The sequence below is a fragment of the Pseudorca crassidens genome, chromosome 19 (genome assembly GCF_039906515.1).
Source record: "Pseudorca crassidens isolate mPseCra1 chromosome 19, mPseCra1.hap1, whole genome shotgun sequence".
NCBI lineage: Eukaryota > Metazoa > Chordata > Mammalia > Artiodactyla > Delphinidae > Pseudorca > Pseudorca crassidens.
This window is the reverse complement of record NC_090314.1, coordinates 45728793-45752368: the sequence shown is the minus strand read 5'-3', so window position 1 is coordinate 45752368 and position 23576 is coordinate 45728793. Positions and strand designations below refer to the sequence as shown.

Genomic DNA, 23576 nt, shown 5'->3' with positions numbered 1-23576 from the left:
CTCCTTGACCAAACCTACCTACATTTACTTTCTCTGGTGGAAAAACCATGGGCTTTGCTACAGTTCAATTCTAGATCCAATATCACCTTTACTAGTTACTTGATTACTGTATGATCTGGGACAAGTCTCTACTGTAAAATGAAGGTAATACTTCAGGGTTGTGTAGACAGAGAGAACAATGCATGTTAAAGGACCTGGCCAGTAAAAAGTGCTCTCTAAGTGTCTGCTGGCTCACCATTCCCACTGCCTTTTCAGCTCCCTAAATCTTCTTTCCTGGCTCTCTTCAATGTCGGTATCTTCTCTACTCCCTTCCCCAGTCACCTCCCTTGCCATAATATTATGTCCTTTATGATAGCAGGGATTTTCTTTTCCTTTTCCACTGAATTTCTTGCATCTAGAACAATACTGGACATGTAGTAAATATTGGTTGTATCAGTGTGAATCACTGCTTTTAATAATCATCACCACAGCTATTTCTGCCCTCTTCCCTTTTTTCCATTCTACCTCTCTTTTGAGTCTTCTTTTGTCTTCTTCCTAAGGGAATGTTGATTTTCATGGACACCACCAGCCAATGGGAGCAGTATTTTCCTTTCTTAAGGAAGCTGACTCAGGACTTCCCTGGTGGTTCAGTGGGTAAAACTCCGTGCTTCCAATGCAGGGGACCCGGGTTCGATCCCTGGTTGAGGAACTAGAATCCCTCATGCATTCCAGAACTAAGGGTCCGCATGCCACAACTAAGAGTCAGCATGCTGCAGCTAAGAAAACCACATGCTGCAGCTAAGAAGCCCGCATGCTGCAGCTAAGACCTGGCGCAGCCTAAATAAATAAATGTTAAAATATTTATTTAAAAAAAAAGGAAGCTGACTCTGAACATGTTGCATATGATCTTCAAGTCTTCTTAGCCATATTCAGCGTCTGAGACAAACAACAAAATTGTTCTTTATCCAAAGCCATTCTAAAACCCTGAATGAGCCTCCTTCATTCCTTAGATGTCTAGTGAGCAGTGTGGTTATGCCAGATACTCTGTTGGGCATTGTGAATATAAAAAGGAGCATGTTTTCTTCCAGCCTTGAGGGGTTTTGTTTTGTTTTTTATTTTATTTCATTTTATTTTATTTTATGTATTTATTTATGGCTGCGTTGGGTCTTCGTTGCTGTGCGTGGGCTTTCTCTAGTTGTGGTGAGCGGGGGGGGGCTACTCTTCGTTGCGGCGCATGGGCTTCTCATTGTGGTGGCTTCTCGTTGCGGAGCATGGGCTCTAGGCGCCCGGGCTTCAGTAGTTGTGGCATGTGGGCTCAGTAGTTGTGGCGCACGGGGTTAGTTGCTCTGTGGCATGTGGGATCTTCCTGGACCAGGGCTCAAACCTGTGTCCCCTGTATCAGCAGGCAGATTCTCAACCACTGTGCCACCAGGGAAGTCCTGTGTACAAGTTTTATGTGGACTTATGTTTTCATTTCTCCTGGAAAGAAACCTAGGAGTAGAATTGCAGAGTCTTATGGTAACTCTTTGTTTAACATCCTGAGGAACTGCCGAACAGTTTTCCGAAGTGGCTGCGTTGTTTTATATTTCCACCAGCAATGAATGAGGATTTCAGTTGCTCCACATCTGCGCCAATACTTATTATTATCTGTCTTTTTAATTAGGGCCATCATAGTGGGCATGAAGTGGCATCTCATTGTGGCTTTGATTTCCTTTTTCCTAATGACAAATGATATCGAGCATCTTTTCCTGTGCTTATTGACCATTTGTATATCTCCTTTGGAAAATATAGTTCTTCATATCCTTTGCCCATTTTTTAATTGGGTTATTTCTTTTTTATTGAATTTTAAGAGTTCTTCATATATTCTGGATACAAGTCCCTTATCAGATATATGATTAGCAGATATTTTCTCTCATTCTGTGGATTGTCCCTTCACTTTCTTCATAGTATTATTTGTAGCACCAAAGTTTTTAATTTTGATGTAGTCTAGTGTACCCATTTTTTCTTTGGTTGCTTGTGTTTTTGCCATTTATTTATTTATGAAATCATAGCTTAACCCATGGTCACAGACATTTATAGTTTTAGTTCTTACATTTAGTTCTGTGATCCATTTTGAGTTAATTTTTCTGTATTGTGTGAGGTAAGAGTCTATCTTCATTTTTTTGCATGTGGATGTCTAGCTGTCCCAGCACTATTTGTTGATAAGATTATTCCTTTTCCATTTAATTGTCTTGGTGCTATTGTTGAAAATCAACAATAGCATAGATGTATGTTTGTACTCTCATTCTATTCCATTTATGTATATGTTTATCCTTATGCTAGTATCATGCTGTCTTGATTACTGTAACTTTTGTATTGAGGTGCTGAGTTTTTAAACTAATTATAATCATTTTACTTGAACCACTTACCATTTATGTCTGATTATGCAGCATGAAATAATTATGAGTATATCATTAAATATGCCATATTAACTTTTAATAAGTTTTATTTGATCATAATAGTAAGCCATATGCATGTAAGTTCAGTTTTCATAGATCTTTGCTTATATAGTTTGTTTTCTGATTTTACAGCATCTAAAAACAATTAAAGAAGGCCATTGGTTGTAATTCACCTGCCATTACCTTTAAAATGGCTCTTAAGGGCAGTTGTGAGACTATCTTTTCATGGCCACTTGCTTTTTGAATATTCTCTCTGCAAAAAAAAAAAAAGTAACTTGAGTTGTTCTTTTCATTCTTTAAAATGTATAGATTTTGTATGCTGAAACTTCTCAACCAGAAGAAAGGGCCTTCACAGTGTCCTTTGTGTAAGAATCATATAACCAAAAGGTATATAATTTGGGTAGTTGGGAGGTTGGAAGTGACAACAACAGGAAAAAGTAGAAATTCCTTAATAACATAGCTGGTATTCCTATCAAACCACTCATCAGTAGAAAAATATATAAAAAAGGGTGTTTAGCTGACAGGGTAAATTATTTCTAAAGTCATTTTTCTGAAAATTTTACAGTACATCTGCCTTATACAGGTACTAGCAATTCATTGCCTTTTTCTAATCCTTCTATATGATGCAAGAACTTGCAGTCTTATCTAATATAGGACTGTACCACCCTGCCCCCATTGTCCTGATCCTGCTTTTATTTTTCTTCCTTGCGTATATTTCTACTTATTTACACAAACACATATGCAATGCATTTATACATTGTGTGTCCCTCTGGCCAGGATGTAAGTTCTATTAGGGCACTGGCTTTGTCTCAGTCGACACTGTTTTTCCAATGTTTGACACATAGTAGTCACTCAGATATGTAAATGAATAAATAAATTATATTGTCCTACAACTGTCCTAAACCAAAATCTCTCTTTGGACATTGTTATCTATCTGTGATTTTGAAATAATGTAATCATCATTTGGCAGAAATCCCTGAGAGCTAGAAGTGGCACTTTGGGTGGATGGGATTCAGATGTTAAGAATAATAAGTTCTCTATGCAGTGGATTTATATCTACTGTGGATTCAAAGTACTATTATTTTAGATAATTATAGGCTTTTGGTAAGTTTGAATGGCCAAAAATAATTATAAAAACAATCAATATGCTATGTGGTTTATTCTGCTGTCAGTGATGTTTTGATTAGTGTAATGTCACTAATAGCTCTGTTCTTTCCATATAGTTTTTTTTTTAACTGTTGCTACTTCTTTTTTTATTTGTTCACATGTCTTTCCTTATTTTAGTGTCCTTAAAAAGTTGGTAATCTTTTGCTAAGTGTGTCTTTCAAACAATTTACTTTCAGAAGCCTACAAGAAAGTACAAGATTTAGTCAGCTTGTTGAAGAGCTATTGAAGATCATTCATGCTTTTGAGCTTGACACAGGATTGCAGAGTAAGTGTTGCATAACCCCAGGGGCCAATGCTCAAGTGGCCATCTATTAAAATGGAAGTTGGTGGAATTATTTTATTTGAATAGGTGATAAGACCTTTTGGTCTAGGTTAACTTTAGCTCTTTATCTGTAATCTTTTTTTTTTTTTTTTCCTCCGGTTCGTGGGCCTCTCACTGTTGTGGCCTCTCCCGTTGCGGAGCATAGGCTCCGGACGCGCAGGCTCAGCGGCCATGGCTCACGGGCCCAGCCGCTCCGCAGCATGTGGGATCTTCCCGGACCAGGGCACGAACCCGTGTCCCCTGCATTAGCAGGCGGACTCTCAACCACTGCGCCACCAGGGAAGCCCCTGTAATCTATTTTTTAAATCATTCCCACTGGTCTCACACCTTATTTTATCCATCCTAATATGCACGTTTTTTATTTGCACATCTCCAGAATTGGGAGCAGTTTACCATTAATGGTGTGTCATTGTTTAATTTAGTGTTTTCTTTCTTAGTGGTACAGAAAATAATGGTGCATTTTATATCACTGGTATTTTAGTTTCAGTGAAATATGGTATTAATAGGCAAATTTGTTAGTATTAAGGTAGGAAAAAAAGGAGTAGAAATAACTTTGGTCTATGTGTTCGTTTCCTAGGAGTAGAACTTCTGAAGTTCATTTTTTAAAAAAGTATAGGCAACCTTTAATGCATTGTTTTTGTTTTTTTGTTTTTTTGCGGTACACGGGCCTCTCACTGTTGTGGCCTCTCCCGTTGCGGAGCACAGGCTTCGGACGCGCAGGCTCAGCGGCCATGGCTCACGGGCCCAGCCACTCCGCGGCATGTGGGATCCTCCCGGACCAGGGCACGAACCCGTGTCCCCTGCATCGGCAGGCGGACTCTCAACCACCGCGCCACCAGGGGAGCCCTAATGCATTGTTTTAATATTGTACAACAAAGAGCATACACAGGCTTTCTCTTGGTTCTTTGCTTACAATTAATATTTTTTTCTAACTGCAAAAATAATGTTTTCCTTTGTAATTCACAGTTGCAAACAGTTATAACTTTTCAAAAAAGGAAAATAACTCTTCTGAACATCTAAAGGAGGAAGTTTCTATCATTCAAAGTATGGGCTACCGAAACCGGGCCAAAAAACTTCAACAGAGTGAACCTGAAAATCCTACCTTGGTAAGGCCATTTTTGTGTATTCTGATAACATCTCTTTATTGAGCACTGTGAGTTGGTGAGTGTGCTAGATGCTTATGGATTTACATCAAAAGTCAGTAAACAAGGGAAGATGGTAAATTAAGTGGCCAAACAAGAGTTAGAGGAGACGAGAGAAGGTCCCCGGTTTTAGTGCTTTGTTCATTCTGATGAACGTATTTTTCTTCATATCTGTCTTAAGATAGACACAAGGACACTGATGGTCAGCTTGCTAGTTTTTAAAATAACCATCTTATGGCAGTTCTCCAGGGACAAGGACATATCTTCTGTTTTATTTCCTCTGAAAAGTTGCCTGGAAAAAAAAAATCGGTTTTTAACATTTGAAAATTGCTTCAAGTTAAAAGTGTAATTGTCAAAGAAAATGCAGAGATTTGCGCTGTTATTCATATGTGAATGAATAATGAAGATCTTAAAAATGATAGTTCTCTGGCGCAGTGGGTATGAGTCTGCCTGTCAATGCAGGGGACATGGGTTCGAGCCCGGGTCTGGGAAGATCCCACATGCTGTGGAGCAACTAAGCCAGTGAGCCACAACTACTGAGCCTGCACTCTAGAGCCCGTGAGCCTAGAGCCTGTGCTTCACAACAGGAGGAGCCACCGCAATGAGGAGCCAGGGCACCACAGCGAAGAGTGGCCCCCGCTCACTACAACTAGAGAAAGCCCACGCGCAGCAAAGACCCAATGCAGCCAAAAATAAATAAATTAATTAATTAATTTAAAAAAAAAAGTTCTCATAGTACCAGCATTCACTTTTCGGTAGATGTTGAAGTGCTTAAAAAGAAGAAGGAAAGCTTCAACAGAGTAAGGTCCCGTTTCTAAATATTCTCTCCTGTACTGAATATTCTTAGGCTTGCTGGGTTTTCTTTTTTTTTTTTTTGCAGTACACGGGCCTCTCACTGTGGTGGCCTCACCCGTTGTGGAGCACAGGCTCTGGACGCGCAGGCTCAGCGGCCATGTCTCACGGGCCCAGCCGCTCCACGGCATGTGGGATCTTCCCGGACCGGGGCACAAACCCGTGTCCCCTCCATCGGCAGGCAGACTCTCAACCACTGCACCACCAGGGAAGCCCATTGCTGGGTTTTCTTTATTTTCATTTATCCTTTTTAAAAATTTACTTTGGGGCTTCCCTGGTGGTGCGGTGGTTAAGAACCCACCTGCCAATGCAGGGGACACGGGTTTGAGCTCTGGTCCGGGAAGATCCCACATTCCGCGGAGTAACTAAGCCGGTGCACCACAACTACTGAGCCTGCTCTCCAGAGCCTGTGAGCCACAACTACTGAGCCCGTGTGCCACAACTACTGAGCCTGTGCTCTAGAGCCTGTGAGCCACAACTACTGAGCCCACATGCCACAACTACTGAAGCCCCCGTGCCTAGAGCCCGTGCTCCGCAACAGGAGAACCCGCCACAATGAGAAGCCTGCACACGCAACGAAGAGTAGCCCATGTAGCCCCCGCGCACCGCAACTAGAGAAAGCCCGAGCGCAGCAACGAAGACCCAATGCAGCCAAAACTAAATAAATAAATAAAAAAGAAAGAAAGACAAAAACAAAATCAAAAAGAAAAAAAATGCTTTCCTTATCTTTAAAAATATTACACAGATAATACATATTTATTTTAGAAAAATTTAGAACAACAGAGAGAGGGGAAAAGTATTCAAAGCACACAAAACTCATACATTCTGGTGTGTAGTCTGCGAAATGTTTTTTCTGAGGTGTCATAAATGTTAGCTAATTGATAATGGTCTATTTGTTTTGTCCATGGCTTTGAGTTTCTGTTAAGAAAAAAAAAGCACAGAACTGGCCAACAATTTGTTGATCATTCTTTACTGCTTAGCAGGAAACCAGTCTTAGTGTCCAGCTCTCTAACCTTGGAATTGTGAGATCTCTGAGGACAAAGCAGCAGATACAACCTCAGAATAAGTCCGTCTACATTGAATTGGGTAAGAGTCTCAGATTTTGTAAGTTTAGAATAATAGTTGCTGGATTCCTTGTCTAGGAGTTTTACCAAAAACCGTGGTCACAATTTATACAGTGGCAGGGAGCTCTGGGAAGTGAAAATAAAATAATTTTACTAGCCTTATGATGTGTTATAAATAATGTAAAAGATGCAGGTCTCACCTTGAAGAACCTTCCTTTGTAAAGAGAGCAAAAGAAAGGGTGTCTGGTTATAAGTATGTGTAAATATACTTTGGAAATATGGAGAGTAGGGCTAAGAAAGAATGTGATGAGTGGGCTACAGCATTTGGAGGGATCTAAGATAACTTGTACTAGACGAGAAAGACTTAAGAACAGCTGAGCTCAGTTCAAGCAGGTCTCTCTATGTCTTATCGTTTAGAGTATATTTATAATTGGAAAGAACGGCCCTCCTTTGAGCTCCCAAGCACTAATGTTTGACATAGCACGTGTCATATTCTTTCAAAATTTCTTGTGTCTTTTCCCCTTTTAAGATCATAAGTTCCTAGACAACAGGTATTGCCTCATAAAAATAATCAAAATAATTATAGGAGAGAATATTTAGGAGCACCTACTGTAGTGCACGCACTGGTGTGTTTTACTTGTGTAACTCATTTAAGATGCATGACAAACCTGAGATGATTACTACTATTATACTTATTTTACAGATGAGGGAATTAAGGCACAGAGAGGTTAAGAAATTTTGCCAAGGTTGTAAAGCTAGTAAGTGAAAGGGTCATGATTCAAACCTGTGCTTATGACCACTTCTCTGTATTGCCTGACATGTATCATTGTGTCTGCCATGTAGTGGGTGCTCAGTAAATATTTCTTGAAGATATGTTTTGCAACAAGTGTATTTTTTGAGTTTAAGCCTTTCAATAAAAATCCTTTTATTGATTTGTTATTTGGGGGTATTTGGGGAATTTTTTTAGGATCTGATTCTTCTGAAGATACAGTTAATAAGGCCAGTTATTTCAGGTGAGTCAAAGAGAGCCTTTTTCTATGAAGCTGGCATTTTTGTATCTAGTTAATATTAAGGATTGATATTTCTTTAGGTTAGAATCATGGCATTGGAATAGACCTTAAAGACCATCTACTTTAATCTCCTCATTTTATAGCTGAGAAAATATCCTTTTTTAAAATACTTATTTATTTGTTTGTTTGTTTTTGGTTGCATTGGTTCTTTGTTGCTGCGCACGGACTTTCTCTAGTTGCTGCGAGCGGGGGCTACTCTTCAGTGCAGTGCGCGGGCTTCTCATGGCGGTGGCTTCTCTTGTTGCAGAGCACGGGCTCTAGGTGCGCAGGCTTCAGTAGTTGTGGCATACGGGTTCAGTAGTTGTGGCTCGCGGGCTCTAGAGCACAGGCTCAACAGTTGTGGCACACGGGCTTAGCTGCTCAGTGGCATGTGGGATCTTCCCGGACCAGGGCTCAAACCCGTGTCCCCTGCATTGGCAGGCGGATTCTTTTTTTTTAACATCTTTATTGGGGTATAATTGCTTTACAATGGTGTGTTAGTTTCTGCTTTATAACAAAGTGAATCAGTTATACATATACATATGTTCCCATATCTTTTTCCTCTTGCGTCTCCCTCCCTCCCACCCTCCCTATCCCACCCCTCCAGGCAGTCACAAAACACCGAGCTGATCTCCCTGTGCTATGCAGCTGCTTCCCACTAGCTATCTACCTTACGTTTGGTAGTGTATATATGTCCATGCCTCTCTCTCGCTTTGTCACAGCTTACCCTTCCCTCTCTCCATATCCTCAAGTCCATTCTCTAGTATGTCTGTGTCTTTATTCCTGTCTTACCCCTAGGTTCTTCATGACATTTTTTTTTCTTAAATTCCATATATATGTGTTAGCATATGGTATTTGTCTTTCTCTTTCTGACTTACTTCACTCTGTATGACAGACTCTAGGTCTATCCACCTTGTTACAAATAGCTCAATTTTGTTTCTTTTTATGGCTGAGTAATATTCCATTGTATATATGTGCCACATCTTCTTTATCCATTCATCCGATGATGGGTACTTGGGTTGTTTCCATCTCTGGGCTATTGTAAATAGAGCTGCAATGAACATTTTGGTACATGACTCTTTTTGAATTATGGTTTTCTCAGGGTATATGCCCAGTAGTGGGATTGCTGGGTCATATGGTAGTTCTATTTGTAGTTTTTTAAGGAACCTCCATACTGTTCTCCATAGTGGCTGTACCAATTCACATTCCCACCAGCAGTGCACAAGTGTTCCCTTTTCTCCACACCCTCTCCAGCATTTATTGTTTGTAGATTTTTTGATGATGGCCATTCTGACTGGTGTGAGATGATACCTCATTGTAGTTTTGATTTTCATTTCTCTAATGATTAATGATGTTGAGCATTCTTTCACGTGTTTGTTGGCAGTTTGTATATCTTCTTTGGAGAAATGTCTATTTAGGTCTTCGGCAGGCAGATTCTTAACCATTGCACCACCAGGGAAGTCCAGAAAATATCCTTTTTGCTTCGCTGGTTGGTTTCTTAGTAAAGAGTTTGAAAGAGTTTAAAGTAACAGTAGAACTATGCACAGACTTGCTTCCAGCAGATGGTTGTGCCCTAGCTTAATTCGTCGTGTATGATAGTGTTGACTCAGTGATAATTGTGGCTGTTGAAAACATTAGAGTACTCAGTTTTCAGTTCTTTCCTTCCTCTGTTCCTTAATTCCATCTGTAACTCAAACTTTGTCTACATAAATTAAACCATAATCTACAAGCAGCCCCCAACTGGGTTGTCAAATTGCTTTCGTTAGGAATTATTGCTTGACCCTGAGATCTGTGATGGTGTCATTGCCAATCAGATTTTGTTTGCAAATTACTTTTTCCTGATCTCTCAATTGGGAGAAAATGGTTTTTAGCCTGGAAAGAAGCACAGAAGGCAGTGCTGCAAAGTGGTGTGCTTTTGCATTCTATTGGAATGTCTGTTCCATCCCAGTGCTCCCTTTGTTTAGATAACTTTGTACTTGTATTCTCATTAAGATATATTTTAAGTTTTGTTGGTTTTCTCTTTACTGTCTTTTAGCTATTATTTGGCCATCATTTAAATTTTAGTTCTCATTTGTATGTCCATAAAGCAATGTTCTATGTTACTGCTGTGATTTTTGTGACTGTATGTTCTCAGTCTTTGACCGTTTCATTTTGACTAGAAGTTACTAAAGCACAGATTTCAAAAAGTGAATCAAATTGATAACCCTTATTGCAACCCTACCTAGAGGAGCTAAAATACTTGATCATGTGACAGCTATTTGCGCATATAAACCACTGTTTCTCACTAAGGCTTCTGTCTTTTCCCTATAGTGTAGGAGACCATGAATTGTTAGAAATCACCCCTCAAGGAGCCAAGGCTGAAGCCAGTTTGAATCGTGCAAAAAAGGGTAATGGCAAGTCTTCCAACTTAACGGGCACTAAAGAAAGAATAGGTAGATGCGGTACTGTAATTAGATTATTCTGAAGAACCATTTGGGACGTTTATAATTCACAACATTTCTTGGCAGAGTTAGAATATCGTTCTTTCTCAGATGTCATGGTACAGCCTGACAATGACACTAGACTGATATGGTTATAATAGTACCCTATGTAATTGGTTGTTGCCTTTACTTTTTTTTTTTTTTTTTCTTTTTTGCGGTACGCGGGCCTCTCACTGTTGTGGCCTCTCCTGTTGCGGAGCACAGGCTCCGGACGCGCAGGCTCAGCGGCCATGGCTCACGGGCCCAGCCGCTCCACGGCATGTGGGATCTTCCCAGACCGGGGCATGAACCCGTGTCCCCTGCGTCGGCAGGCGGACCCTCAACCACTGCGCCACCAGGGAAGCCCTGCCTTTACTTTTAACTGCTGTGTTTTTATTTCATACTTTGCATACTGGTATTTAGATAGAGGGAGTATGAGTCTGAAGATAGAACAGAAGCACTATATGTCTGATGCCCAAACTGTGCTTTTTTTTTTTGATTGAAGTAGAGTTGATTTACAATATTGTGTTTTCTGCTGTACAGCAAAGTGATTCAGTTTTACACATATATACATGTTTTGTAATATTATTTTCCATTATGGTTTATCACAGGATATTGAATATAGTTCCCTGTGCTATACAGTAGGATCGTATTATTTATCCATTCTATATATACTAGTTTGCATCTGCTAACCCCAAACTCCCCCTTCATCTCTCCCCCACCTTCCCTCCCCCTTAGCAACCACATGTCTGTTCTCCATGTCTGTGAGTCTCAAACTGTGCTTTTAATTCACTGTTAGAGTTTAGCAAAATAGGAGGTATGGTTTATGAGTAGGGAGAATTCTGAAATTAAAACTCTAATTATTTTGAGTGGAAATAATGAGAGTCTAGATACATAGGAATTGAGCAGAAGAGTATGAGCTACGTCTTCAGTACACTTGATAGTTGAGGTTTCTTTAAGAATAGCCAGTTCCTTCATTCCCCCTCAACCAAGTTGTATTAAGTACCTATTTTTTTCATAATAATTCAGTTTTTAAGCACCTTGTTTTTTTTTTCCAGCTGCTTGTGAGTTTTCTGAGAAGGACATAACAAAGGCTGAACATCATCAATTCAGTAATAAAGATTTGACCACCACTGAGAAGCATGAAACTGAGAAGCATCCAGAAAAGTATCAGGGTATTTTTGTTTCAAACTTGCATGTGGAGCCATGTGGCACAGATACTCATGCCAGCTCATTACAGCATGAAAACAGCAGTTTATTACTCACTAAAGACAGAATGAATGTAGAAAAGGCTGAATTCTGTAATAAAAGCAAACAGCTTGTCTTAGGAAAGAGCCAACAGAGCAGATGGGCTGAAAGTAAGGACACATGTAATGATAGGCAGACTCCCAGTACAGAGAAAAAGGTAGTTCTGAATGCTGATCCCCTATATGGGAGAAAAGAACTGAATAAGCAGAAACCTGCCTCCTCTGACAGTCCTAGAGATTCCCAAGAGTTTCCTTGGATAACACTGAATAGCAGCATACAGAGAGTTAATGAATGGTTTTCCAGAAGTGACGAAATGCTAACTTCTTACGACTCACGTGATGGGGCATTTGAATCAAACACTGAAGTAGCTCGTGCAGTGGAAGTTCCAAAGGAAGTTGATGGATATTTGGGTTCTTCAGAGAAAATAGACTTAATGGCCAGTGATCCTCATGGTGCTTTAATACATGAAAGAGTCCACTCCAAACCAGTAGAGAGTAATATTGAAGATAAAATATTTGGGAAAACCTATCAGAGGAAGACAAGCCTCCCTAACTTGAGCCGCATAGCTGAAGATCTAATTATAGGAGCATCTACTGTAGAACCTCAGATAACACAAGAGCGCCCCCTCACAAAAAAACTAAAGCGTAAAAGGAGAAGTACATCAGGCCTTCATCCTGAGGATTTTATCAAGAAAGTCGATTTGGCAGTTCTTTCAAAGACTCCTGAAAAAATAATTGAGGGAACTGACCAAACAGAGCAGAATGGTCATGGGATAAATATTACTAGTAATGGTCATGAGACTGAAATGAAAGGTGGTTATGTTCAGAAAGAGAAAAATGCTAACCTAACAGAATCATTGGAAAAAGAATCTGCTTTCAGAACTAAGGCTGAACCTATAAGCAGCAGTATAAGCAATATGGAACTAGAATTGAATATCCATAGTTCAGAAGCACCTAAAAATAGGCTGAGGAGGAAGTCCTCTACCAGGAACATTCATGCACTTGAACTAGCAGTCAGTAGAAACCCAAGCCCACCTAATCATACTGAACTACAAATTGATAGTTGTTCTAGCAGTGAAGAGATGAAGAAAAAACATTCCAGCCAAATGCCAGTCAGGCACGGCAAAAAGCTTCAATTCATGGGAGATAAAGAACCTACAACTGGAGCCAAGAAGAGTGACAAGCCACACAAACAAATAACTAAGAGACTTGCCAGTGACACTTACCCAGAACTAAATTTAACAAACATACCTGTTTTTTTTACTCACTGTTCTGGTTCTAATAAACTTCAAGAGTTTGTTAATCCTAGCCTTCAAAGAGAGGAGAGCCTAGGAACATTTCAAGTGTCAAATAATACCAAAGACCCCAAAGATCTGACATTAAGTAGAGGAAAAGGTTTGCAAATTGAAAGAGCTGTAGAGAGTACCAGTATTTCCTTGGTACCTGATACTGATTATGGCACTCAGGATAGTATCTCATTACTGGAAGCTGACACCCTAGGGAAGGCAAAGACAGCACCAAATCAACATGTGAGTCTGTGTGCAGCAATTGAAAGCCCCAAGGAACTTATCCCTGGTTGTTCTAAAGATATTAGAAACGACACAGAGGACTTTCAGGATCCACTGGGACATGACGTTAACCACATTCAGAAGGCGAGCATAGAAATGGAAGAGAGTGAACTTGATACACAGTATTTGCAGAATATGTTCAAGGTTTCAAAGCGTCAGACGTTTGCTCTGTTTTCAAATCCAGAAAAGGAATGTGCAACAGTCTGTGCCCACTCTGGGTCCTTAAGGGAACAAAGTCCAAGAGTCCCTCTTGAATGCAGACAAAAAGAAGAAGATCAGGGAAAGAGTGAGTCTAAAATCAAGCATATGCAGGCAATTAATACAACTGTGGACTTCCCTGTCGCTGGTCAAAAAGATAAGAAGCCGAGCGATCATGCCAAACGTAGCCCAGAAAGAGTAACTAGGCTTTGTCAGTCATCACAGTTCAGAGGCAACAAAACTGAGCTCATTATTGCAAATAAACATGGGATTTCACACAACCCATATCTTATACCATCACTTTCTCCCATCAGGTCATCTGTTAAAACTATATGTAAGAAAAACCTGTCAGAGGAAAAGTTTGAGGAACCTGTAATGTCACCTGAAAGAGCAATGGAAAACGAGAGCATCGTTCAAAGTACAGTACGCACAATTAGCCAAAATAACAGTCGAGAAAGCACTTTTAAAGAAGTCAACTCAAGCAGTGTTAATGAAGTAGGTTCCAGTACTAATGAAGTAGGCTCTAGTATTAATGAAGTAGGTTCCAGTGGTGAAAACATTCAAGCAAAACTAGATAGAAACAGAGGACCTAAATTAAGTGCTTCGCTCAGATTAGGTCTTATGCAACCCGAAGTCTATAAGCAAAGTCTTCCTGTAAGTAACTGTCAACTTCCTGAAATAAAAAGGCAAGGAGAAAATGAAGGCACACTTCAGGCTGTTAATGAAGATTTCTCCCCATGTCTAAATCCAGATAACCTAGAACAACCTATGGGAAGAAGCCATGCTTCTCAGGTTTGTTCTGAGACACCTGATGAGTTGTTAAATGATGACAAAATAAAGGAAAGCAACTTTGCTGAAAGTGACATTGAGGAAAGATCTGCTGTTTTTAGCAAAAGTGTCCAAAAAGGAGAATTCAGAAGGAGCCCTGGCCCTTTAGCCCATCATACATCTTTGGTTCAGGGTCACGAAAGAGGGGCTGAGTCCTCAGAAGAGAATGTGTCTAGTGAGGATGAAGAGCTTCCTTGCTTCCAACACTTATTTGGTAAAGTAACCAATACACTGTCTCCATCTACCAGACATAATGCTGTTGCCACAGAGGGTCTATCTAAGGAAACAGAGGAGAACCTAATATCATTGAAGAATAGTTTAAATGACTGTAGTGACCACGTAACATCGGCAAAGGCATCCGAGGAACATCACCTTCATGAGGAAGCGAGATGTTCTGATAGCTTATTTTCTTCACGGTGCAGTGCAGTGGAAGACTTGACCGCTAATACAAACACCCAGGATCCTTTCTTGATGTTTGATCCTCTTTCCAAACAAGTGGGGCATCAGTCTGACAACCAGGAAGTTCTGAGTGACAAGGAATTGGTTTCAGATGATGACGAAAGGGAAACTGGCTGGGAAGAGGATAATCACCAAGAAGAGCAGAGTGTGGATTCAGACTTAGGTATTGGAACCAGGTTTTTGTGTTTGCCCCCGTCTATTTTATAGAAATGAACTAAATGTTTATGCCTTTGGGGGAGCACATTTTACGAGTTTCCAAGTACAATGAAAGTAACTGCTTCTTAAACTTTAAACATGTTCCTCCCAAGGTGCTTTTTCTCAAAAGTCCTTTACTCAGCTAGAACATCTTTTCTATTTGAATGAGATTTAATGCCCTAATTATTGGTGGACTTGCTTCTGGTTTTCATCCTTACGATTCCTAAGAGGAAGTCTGGTGTCCCTAAACAAAGAGTGTAATCATTTTGTGTGACATGAAAGTGAAGTTTGTCCTGTCAATGAGAAGAAACAGGTACTGCAAGTTGGAGTATTGGCTGTCTGTTTTTACATCTTAATCTATTTTTATTATCATTTAAGGTGAAGCAGCATCCGAGTATGAGAGTGAAACAAGCCTCTCTGAAGACTGTTTGGGGCTGTCCTCTCAGAGCGATATCTTAACCACTCAGGTAAAAGCACATGGGGATGTGTGTGTGGTGTTCTCAGTGCTATGCATCCCGCATTCTTACATTTGCTTATATAACCTCTTAGAATTAATGGTATAACAGTTGTGTGTGGGACCTTGTCTCCTCAAATTGGATTGTAAGCACCGAGATGGAACACATTACCTCCTACTTCATACACACACATACACACATGTACGTACCAACATGCTCACTGCAGAACACTAAATACTGAATTTAATGAATAAGTGAAACCTTCAAAACCCATTTGCCGTATAGCAAAAACACGTATGAAAGCACTACTGTATCAAATAGAGGGGTGTGTTTCTTCTTAGTACCAAATTGACACCTACAGAGTTCTCTTCCTGTTAGACACTATCTAGCCTTTCACTGTTTGGTGGATACTTCTTTTTGTTTTTTCTTTTTAAATCGTATAGTTATTTGTTCTTCAGTGCCTGTAAGTCATCCTTTTTCTTTAAAAAGTACACAATGTTACTTCTTGCTCCTAGTGGTCAATATCCAATATTTTGGCGACTTGTGAGGGGGGTAACAGCTTTGTCATATCTACAACATTTGGTAACATGAATATTTCAGTACTCCAGGCAGAACAGTCTCCTAGAAAAAGCATTCTCTACCACAGCATCTAAAAATTAACATCATATTCCTCACAGAACCTGGCTCTGTCTCCTAATTTTTATGTTGTAGGAGTGGCACCAAAATTTTCTAAGTTCTCACATTCAAAACTTCAGGCTCATTCAGCTTTTTTTTCTCCCTTCCTTCCTTCCTTCCTCCCTTCCTTCCTTCCGTTGCGCCAGGTCTTTAGTTGTGCCATGTGGGATTTTCTAGTTGCAGCAAGTGGGATCTAGTTCCGTGACCAGGGATCGAACCCAGGCCCCCTGCATTGGGAGCGCAGAGTCTTAACCACTGGACCACCAGGGAAGACCCTCAACTTATTTTTTTAGAATATTGACACAGTGGTTGCTGGTGGTAATGGTGAGAGTTCTGTACCTGGCTGTGTTACTCTAGGCAATTTACTTATCATCTCTGAACTATAGTATGTACATTCTTAAAATGGAGATACCTGGACCACCTTGAATCATCCTGCCATGACTTCCTTTTCTCACCTAAACCTTAAATACACCTTCAGCTGCTAGCAAAAAGTGACATTTTTTCCTGAACTTCCTGAAATTCCAGATTAGATAAAAGTGAGAAAAACCGATAGTCTTATAATATTGTATATGTGCATCATAAAAAACTTAGAAAATACAGATAAATAAAAATCATCCCTGACAGTCCAGTGGTTAAGACTCCGTGCTTCCACTGCAGGGGCACGGGTTCCATCCCTGTTGGTGAACTAAGATCCCACATGCTGCAGAGCAACTAAGCCTGTGCGCCGCTACTACTGAGCTTGCGCAGCACAGCTAGAGAGCCCACTTGCCACAATGAAAGATCCTGCATGCCCCAAGTAAGACCCAACACAACCAAAACTTAAAAAAAAAAAAAAAGAGAGAGATTGGTTTGGTAAATGTTAACATTTATCTCTGGTATGATATACAAAAGATAGGTAATAGTTGTTGCCTTCAGGTGGGGAAATAGATGATTGGGAGAAGGAGAAGGAGGAAGCCTTACTTTTCTCTGAATATCCTTTTGTGCCTTGAATTTTATACCATGAACTTGTATTAATTATTTTTAAAATTAAATTCTATGCATTAAAAATCATTATTATTAACTTATTGGTATATATTCTTTCTTCTTCCTATTGTACACAGGGGTGTGTGTGTGTGTGTGTGTATACCTTATCTTTAAAAAACATTCAGATGGTACTCTACATACTTACATTGTTTTTACTATGTCACTAAATTTTCTTCAATGAATTTATTTTTAACTACTATATAGTATTCTTTCCTTGTGTACACCATGATTTATTCAACCTATTGCTGAATATGAGGGTTTCAGGGCAAGAGACACAGTTTGCTATCATGTACAGCACTGTATTATTATCTTAAAAAAAATTTATTTGGTTGCACTGGGTCTTAGTTGCAGCAGGCGGGCTCCTTAGTTGCAGCTTGCCGGCTCCTTAGTTGCAGCACACGGGCTCCTTAGTTGTGGTGTACGAACTCTTATTTGTGGCATGCATGTGGGATCTAGTTCCCTGACCAGGGATCAAACCCAGGCCCCCTGCATTGGAAGTGCAGAGTCTTATCCACTGCGCCACTAGGGAAGTCCCTGTAGTATTATCTTGATAACTAAATATTTGCCCACATCCCCAATGACTTCCTTAGTATAAATTCCTAGGACTGGAATTTTTCTGTTTGGTACATGTTATTAAATTGTCCTTTAGAAAGACTGAACCAAGCTGTGCTCTTCTAGCCCCTGTGGTACTTGGTAGCTCCCATTTTCCTATACCTTTGCCAACACTGGGTAGTATCCAGTTCTAAACTTCTGAGTCTTGGCATTGCTATGAGGACTATAGATAGAGGGCTTGTCTTCTACTGCCTGTTTTCAACACAGAGCAAATCCCTCCAGGACTGAAGCCTGCTGGAGTCAGGAAGAAACCTCTGAGACCACTGCCTGTTCTGTGCCTGAATTGTCACCTGTATTCTCCACTTCTGCAGGATTGCCATGGTGACTAAATTAATGAAAAGATTTTGGAGTCCTTTTCTTTTTTTTTCTTTTTTGGCTGTGCTGCACAGCTTGCAGGATCTTAGTTCCCCAGCCAGGGATCAAACCTGTGCCTCCTGCGGCGGAAGTGCAGAGTCCTAACCACTAGACCGCCAGGGAATTCCCTAGGAGGCCTTTTCTCTGTTTGCAATTACTATGATCCTTTCTCAGTGTGGATTTGGGGCTCTGTCAACGTGACTTTCACCTTTTTATCCCTTGTGTTTTAGAGTTGTAGTGTTCGGTTTCTGATTCCATCTGCCTTAGCCATATTGTATAATATTTGACATTCAATAAACTACCTCCTTGTTTTCTATATTTCTGATCTTGTTCCCAGAGATATATGTCTATTTGTTCAAGATTCATTTTATAACCTGTTTTTGTCAAGCATCTACCCAAAACAGAGCCAAAGTCAGATTTCAGGGCTAACTTAAATCTAGAGTAGCTCCAACAAGCAAAATGATTGAAGTGGGATCTTTTCCCAAGGTCTGTTTACACAGAACTGGGGAGACATATATAGGAGATAAATCCTAATTTGGTATCATTAGTATCTGTGCTTTATCAAAGACTGATTAACTATATTTATTCATTAATTCATTTCTGTATTAAACATTTACTAAATGCTTACTGCCTGCTGGGTGTTAGGGATACAAAAATGATTAAGGAAGGATTCCATCCATCTGGGAGGAACATTCCACTTCGGTATACTAATGCACTAGCAGTATAAATGAAGCACTGAGGGGTCATCTGTTCCTGACAGGAGATGTACTATTGGTGGGGACTTCTGAAGGAGATATTCAAGCTGGACCTTAAAAGATGAGAATTTTTTCCAGGTGGAAAGAGAAGAGAGGCAGTAAATCAAGGCAAAGGCACGGAGGCGTGAAATCATGCCCAGGAAACACAAAGTTGTCCCATGTGACTGGAAAACAGGGCATACGTGGTGGTTTTGGGGAGAAACAAGAGATAAGATCAGAGTGTGGAGGCCCTTTTGATTGATTGATTGATTTTGGGCTGAGTTGGGTCTTAGTTGCTGCACGCGGGCTTTCTCTAGTTGCGGCGAGCGGGGGCTACTCTTCGTTGTGGTGCGTGGGCTTCTCATTGCGGTGGCTTCTCTTATTGCAGAGCACAGGCTCTAGGTGTGCAGGCTTCAGTAGTTCTGGCACGCAGGCTTCAGTAGTTGTGGCTCACGGGCTCTAGAGTGCAGGCTCAGTAGTTGTGGCACGCGGGCTTACTTGCTCCGCGGCATGTGGGATCTTCCCGGACCAGGGCTCGAACCCATGTCCCCTGCATTGGCAGGCGGATTCTTAACCAGTGCGCCACCAGCGAAGCCCGTGAAGGCCCTTTTGAATGCTGTGCTTAGGAATTTGGAATTTATCATGAGATCAATAACGAGTAATAATTATACAGTATTCAGAAAGTGTTAACTTTTTATATGAGCAGTTGTATACAACTAAGCTCCTAATGGAAAAAGAGACATGATAAACATGGCTTTTAGGGAACTTTAGCTGTATTAAAAGTAGATATCAGAGTAGCACAGTGGGAATAGAAAAGAAAAGTAGGACTAATTCAAGAAACACAAGAATTAGAATCAAGAAAACTTGGTAACCAATTTGGGTTTAGTCTCCCAAATGTATCAGGCCAATTGCCTGCAGGGGAATTTGTCCAAGTTATAAAGTAACTGCTTTGGGAGAACCCAAAGGAAAGTTATATACCTATAATTCTCCCATTACTTTTCCGATTTTCTAACCTATTTAATGGCCACAGAAGTTAGATGTGATGGTTGTGGCAGTAGTGACTGATAGAGCTCCTTGAAGCTTATCAGGTATCCTGGTTTCATTCCAGATTTACTGAGGTGAGCCCTTGGCTAGGATTTGATCAGTAATGGAACTACTCACAAGACACCACGTGGTGGCAATGGTGCTGCTGTGGACATTGGCAACAAAGCAGTCTCAGGGTAGTAGTGGAAGCCTTAGTGGAGCAGGGAATGCATTTCCCAGTCATAAAAACCTCCTAAAAACTGTGAACTCAGTGTAGCAGGAGAAAGTAGATGGCTTGTTTTTAGTAGAGGGCAAAGTCATTTGCGAGGATCAGAAGAAACAGGGTGAAACAATCTGTTTCCCCAGGGTTTGCTGGCAACCATACATGCTCCTTCTAAAAGTAGTGAAGAAATGTATATTTTGGAGAGCTCCTTACTTACGAAATACTTCGCTTATCAAAAACCTTAGACTTAGCAGATTTCTTCTTCATATGGAGAAATAAACATCAGGAGCCTCATAAGCAAGAGGAGCCCATTATCTTGAATTGAGAACAATAACTGGCCTTACAGGCTTTCTGAGGGCTCCTTCTGCTGGATCCTTCCATATAGCCGGTTCTTCTCTGCAGCGATCTCTAGGTACCCCGTCCCCATCTAGAATGGCAGCACCATTCTAGGGCTGTATCCCCAGTGCCTGACACATAATAGGTGGTCAACAAATAGTTGTTGAATGAATAAATAGATAAATTAATGAATTAGCTCTTTGCTTGTTCTGTTAGAAACTAAATGTTCAAAGAATCCCAGAAAAGGAAGTGACCTCACAAGCCAGAGATTAGACATTTTTATATGGACTAACCCAAATCTCTTATGAGTGCCACAATACCAAATTTTTGAAATGCAGCCTTTGGAAGATGTTAACAGAATCATGCTAATTTTAAATACCAAAAGTGTTTTAAGTACCTTATTTTTTCACTCCCTAGCTTTAAAAGAAAATAACCAACTTCAAAAGGACATCACAATAAAACAAGCCTATTTGGGAGAGTTTGAGGAATTTTTTCTCCCCTTCTAACATCTTTCTGAAATAATTTCATGGGCATTAACTGCATGAATATGGTCAGATTAAAAGGTGCTCAGGGCTTCCCTGGTGGCGCAGTGGTTAAGAATCTGCCTGCCAATGCAGGGGACACGGGTTTGAGCTGTGGTCCAGGAAGATCCCACATACCGCGGAGCAACTAAGCCCATGCACCACAATGACTGAGCCTGCGCTCCAGAGCCCGCGTGCCACAACTACTGAGCCCACGTGCCACAACTACTGAAGCCCGCGCGCTTAGAGCCCGTGCTCTGCAATGAGAAGCTGCCACAATGAGAAGCCCGCTCACCACAAGGAAGAGTAGCCCCTGCTCAACGCAACTAAAGAAAGACCACGTGCAGCAACGAAGACCCAACGCAGCCATAGATAAATAAATAAATTTTAAAAAAGGTGGTCAGGCAGAACTTATAATTCCATACAAAGTGATTTCAAGTCCCACGGTAAAATTAATTGGTGTAACATATTCTTGATCTCTGGCAAGTTTCTAAAAGAGTATAACTTTCTTGGTGTCGTTTCTCGTGTCTGCAGCAGAGGGATACCATGCAAGATAACCTGCTAAAGATCCAGCAGGAAATGGCCGAACTGGAAGCTGTGTTAGAGCAGCACGGGAGCCAGCCTTCTCACAGCTCCCCTTCCCTCATAGCCGATTCTTGTGCCTCTGAGGACCTGCTAAATCTGGAACAAAACACATCAGAAAAAGGTTTGTAATATTGGCCAAACTGTTACCTTAAGCAAAATTCTTCCCTCCCTAAGCCTTTATCTCTTTCTGAAAAGTATGGACCCAGCTCCAACATTTTATATCTTTGCTCAGCATATATTTGCCGAGTCACTCCTTGGGAAATCTTAGAGCCTTGCTTCTAGTCCCTGCTTACAACTAATTTACCATTCAGAGGGCCCAAGACAGTCAGTAAGCATCGTCATCTGAGTACCCACAGTAAGCAAATGCTATGGGGCGCCCACAGGAAGCTGAGTGTCATGGGGCAGATTGGAAACAGGTAACCCCATCATTTTAGAAAGCTTATAAAAAAACCACTCAGACATGTTTCTTATAGCACTGGTGTCAGATCACGAAGCCCTATTTAATCACTTTCTGGTTTATAGAGAGAGACGTCTATGTATACTTCAGGAACTGCACCTTGATCCACAGAAAGCCCAATTATGTGGCAGAGACAGGTGCTTTATAACAACCTGATTGTTATCAACAAGACGAGGCATTTGGAGTAACTGGGCAGGTGGAGCTGCTCTGAGCTGACTCCCTATAAGAAGTGAGCACCGAGCTGAGAAATAACCTGGCATAAAGGAAGGAAAGTGAGATGAAAATTTGAGTTTTAACTGGAAAAAGCCTGTGAAAAACAACACATCAGGCAGGGTTTTAAACGGGCAAATACAGACACGCATGAGAGGCTAGGCATAGGCCTGGGTTCCAGGAGAGAGCTGGTGCTTAGGAACTAGCACTCCCAGAGTGCTAGCTACCCAGCTAACTTAGTGTTAAAGTCCCTTCTTCGTTCTCCCTCCCTTCCTCAGGCCTACAGGGGGCCAAAGGGCCTTCCTTTGAGTCTTTCTAGGAACTCTACTCTTAATTATTCAAGAGAGTGGCGTTGGTCCCGGAGTGTGCCTTGTAGTGTTTTTATGTTCAGAGAGAAACAGTAAGTAGCTCATGCATGAGAAGCTAGGAACTCTGTTGCTATGGCAGTGGTTCAAAATGTATTTCCTTAAATGCATTCTTTGTAACTATCTTCATTTAGTTCATCTCCCAGATAAAGTAGCCCCAAGTCTCACCACCATCACAATTCTTGTTGGTGCTTTCACCACCTTCAATCTAAAAACAGACTAGACTTTCAATTTTAATGCACCAGATATAAAATGTTATTGTCTGGCTTTGAATATATGTGTGAATCTACTATCTCATCTTTGTTGGGGGGCGTATTTTTTCCTGAAGATCTGTACACAAAATGTTTCTTTGTGGCTTTTCTTTTTTCATAAGTGCTATACTTTTATATATTCTATTTTACTATGGATTTGAAAAACTCTGAAAATTTCTTCTGAATTTCTATATAAAACTTTTTTTTTATGAAAGAGCCTTTACTCTATCCTTTGTGGTAAACTTACTCATTGGTCTACTTTCTCATGAAATTATAACATCCTCAGAGTTTTGAGGTAGGTGGGTAAATGTTGAGAGGAGGGAGGAGAGGCTTATGAGAATTTCTCCATTTAAAAAAAAAGTGTCCCGGGCTTCCCTGGTGGCGCAGTGGTTGAGAGTCCGCCTGCCGATGCAGGGGACACGGGTTCGTGCCCCGGTCCGGGAAGATCCCACATGCCGCGGGGCGGCTGGGCCCGTGAGCCATGGCCGCTGAGCCTGAGCGTCCGGAGCCTGTGCTCTGCAACGGGAGAGGCCACAACAGTGAGAAGCCCGCGTACCGCAAAAAAAAAAAAAAAAAAAGTGTCCCCTCTCCCAACTCCACAGAGAGTGTCTGCCATGCCCACTTATATTTGCACAACTTGAATATGTTTTTCAAATTGCTCAAATGCTACTTCTCAAGGAGATCACCTATAACCATGGTTTTTTTTTTTGTTTTTTGCGGTACGCGGGCCTCTCACTGCTGTGGCCTCTCCCTTTGCGGAGCACAGGCTCTGGACGCGCAGGCTC

General features: G+C 40.9%; 1 protein-coding gene across 18 annotated transcripts in view; it reads left to right on the top strand.

Moving 5' to 3' along the window:
• BRCA1 (BRCA1 DNA repair associated) overlaps positions 1-23576 on the top strand; it is a 64047-nt gene that overhangs the window by 15131 nt on the left and 25340 nt on the right. For 4 of the 18 annotated variants that reach the window (XM_067716103.1, XM_067716105.1, XM_067716102.1 and 1 more), the window contains exons 4-12: positions 2727-2804; positions 3761-3849; positions 4873-5012; positions 6881-6986; positions 7932-7977; positions 10324-10400; positions 11531-14935; positions 15346-15434; positions 21458-21629. In XM_067716103.1, the coding sequence (XP_067572204.1) occupies positions 2727-2804; positions 3761-3849; positions 4873-5012; positions 6881-6986; positions 7932-7977; positions 10324-10400; positions 11531-14935; positions 15346-15434; positions 21458-21629 (4202 nt within the window). The remainder of the gene's footprint in view (positions 1-2726; positions 2805-3760; positions 3850-4872; positions 5013-6880; positions 6987-7931; positions 7978-10323; positions 10401-11530; positions 14936-15345; positions 15435-21457; positions 21630-23576) is intronic. The other 14 variants (XM_067716106.1, XM_067716104.1, XM_067716113.1 and 11 more) reach the window with 7 other exon arrangements.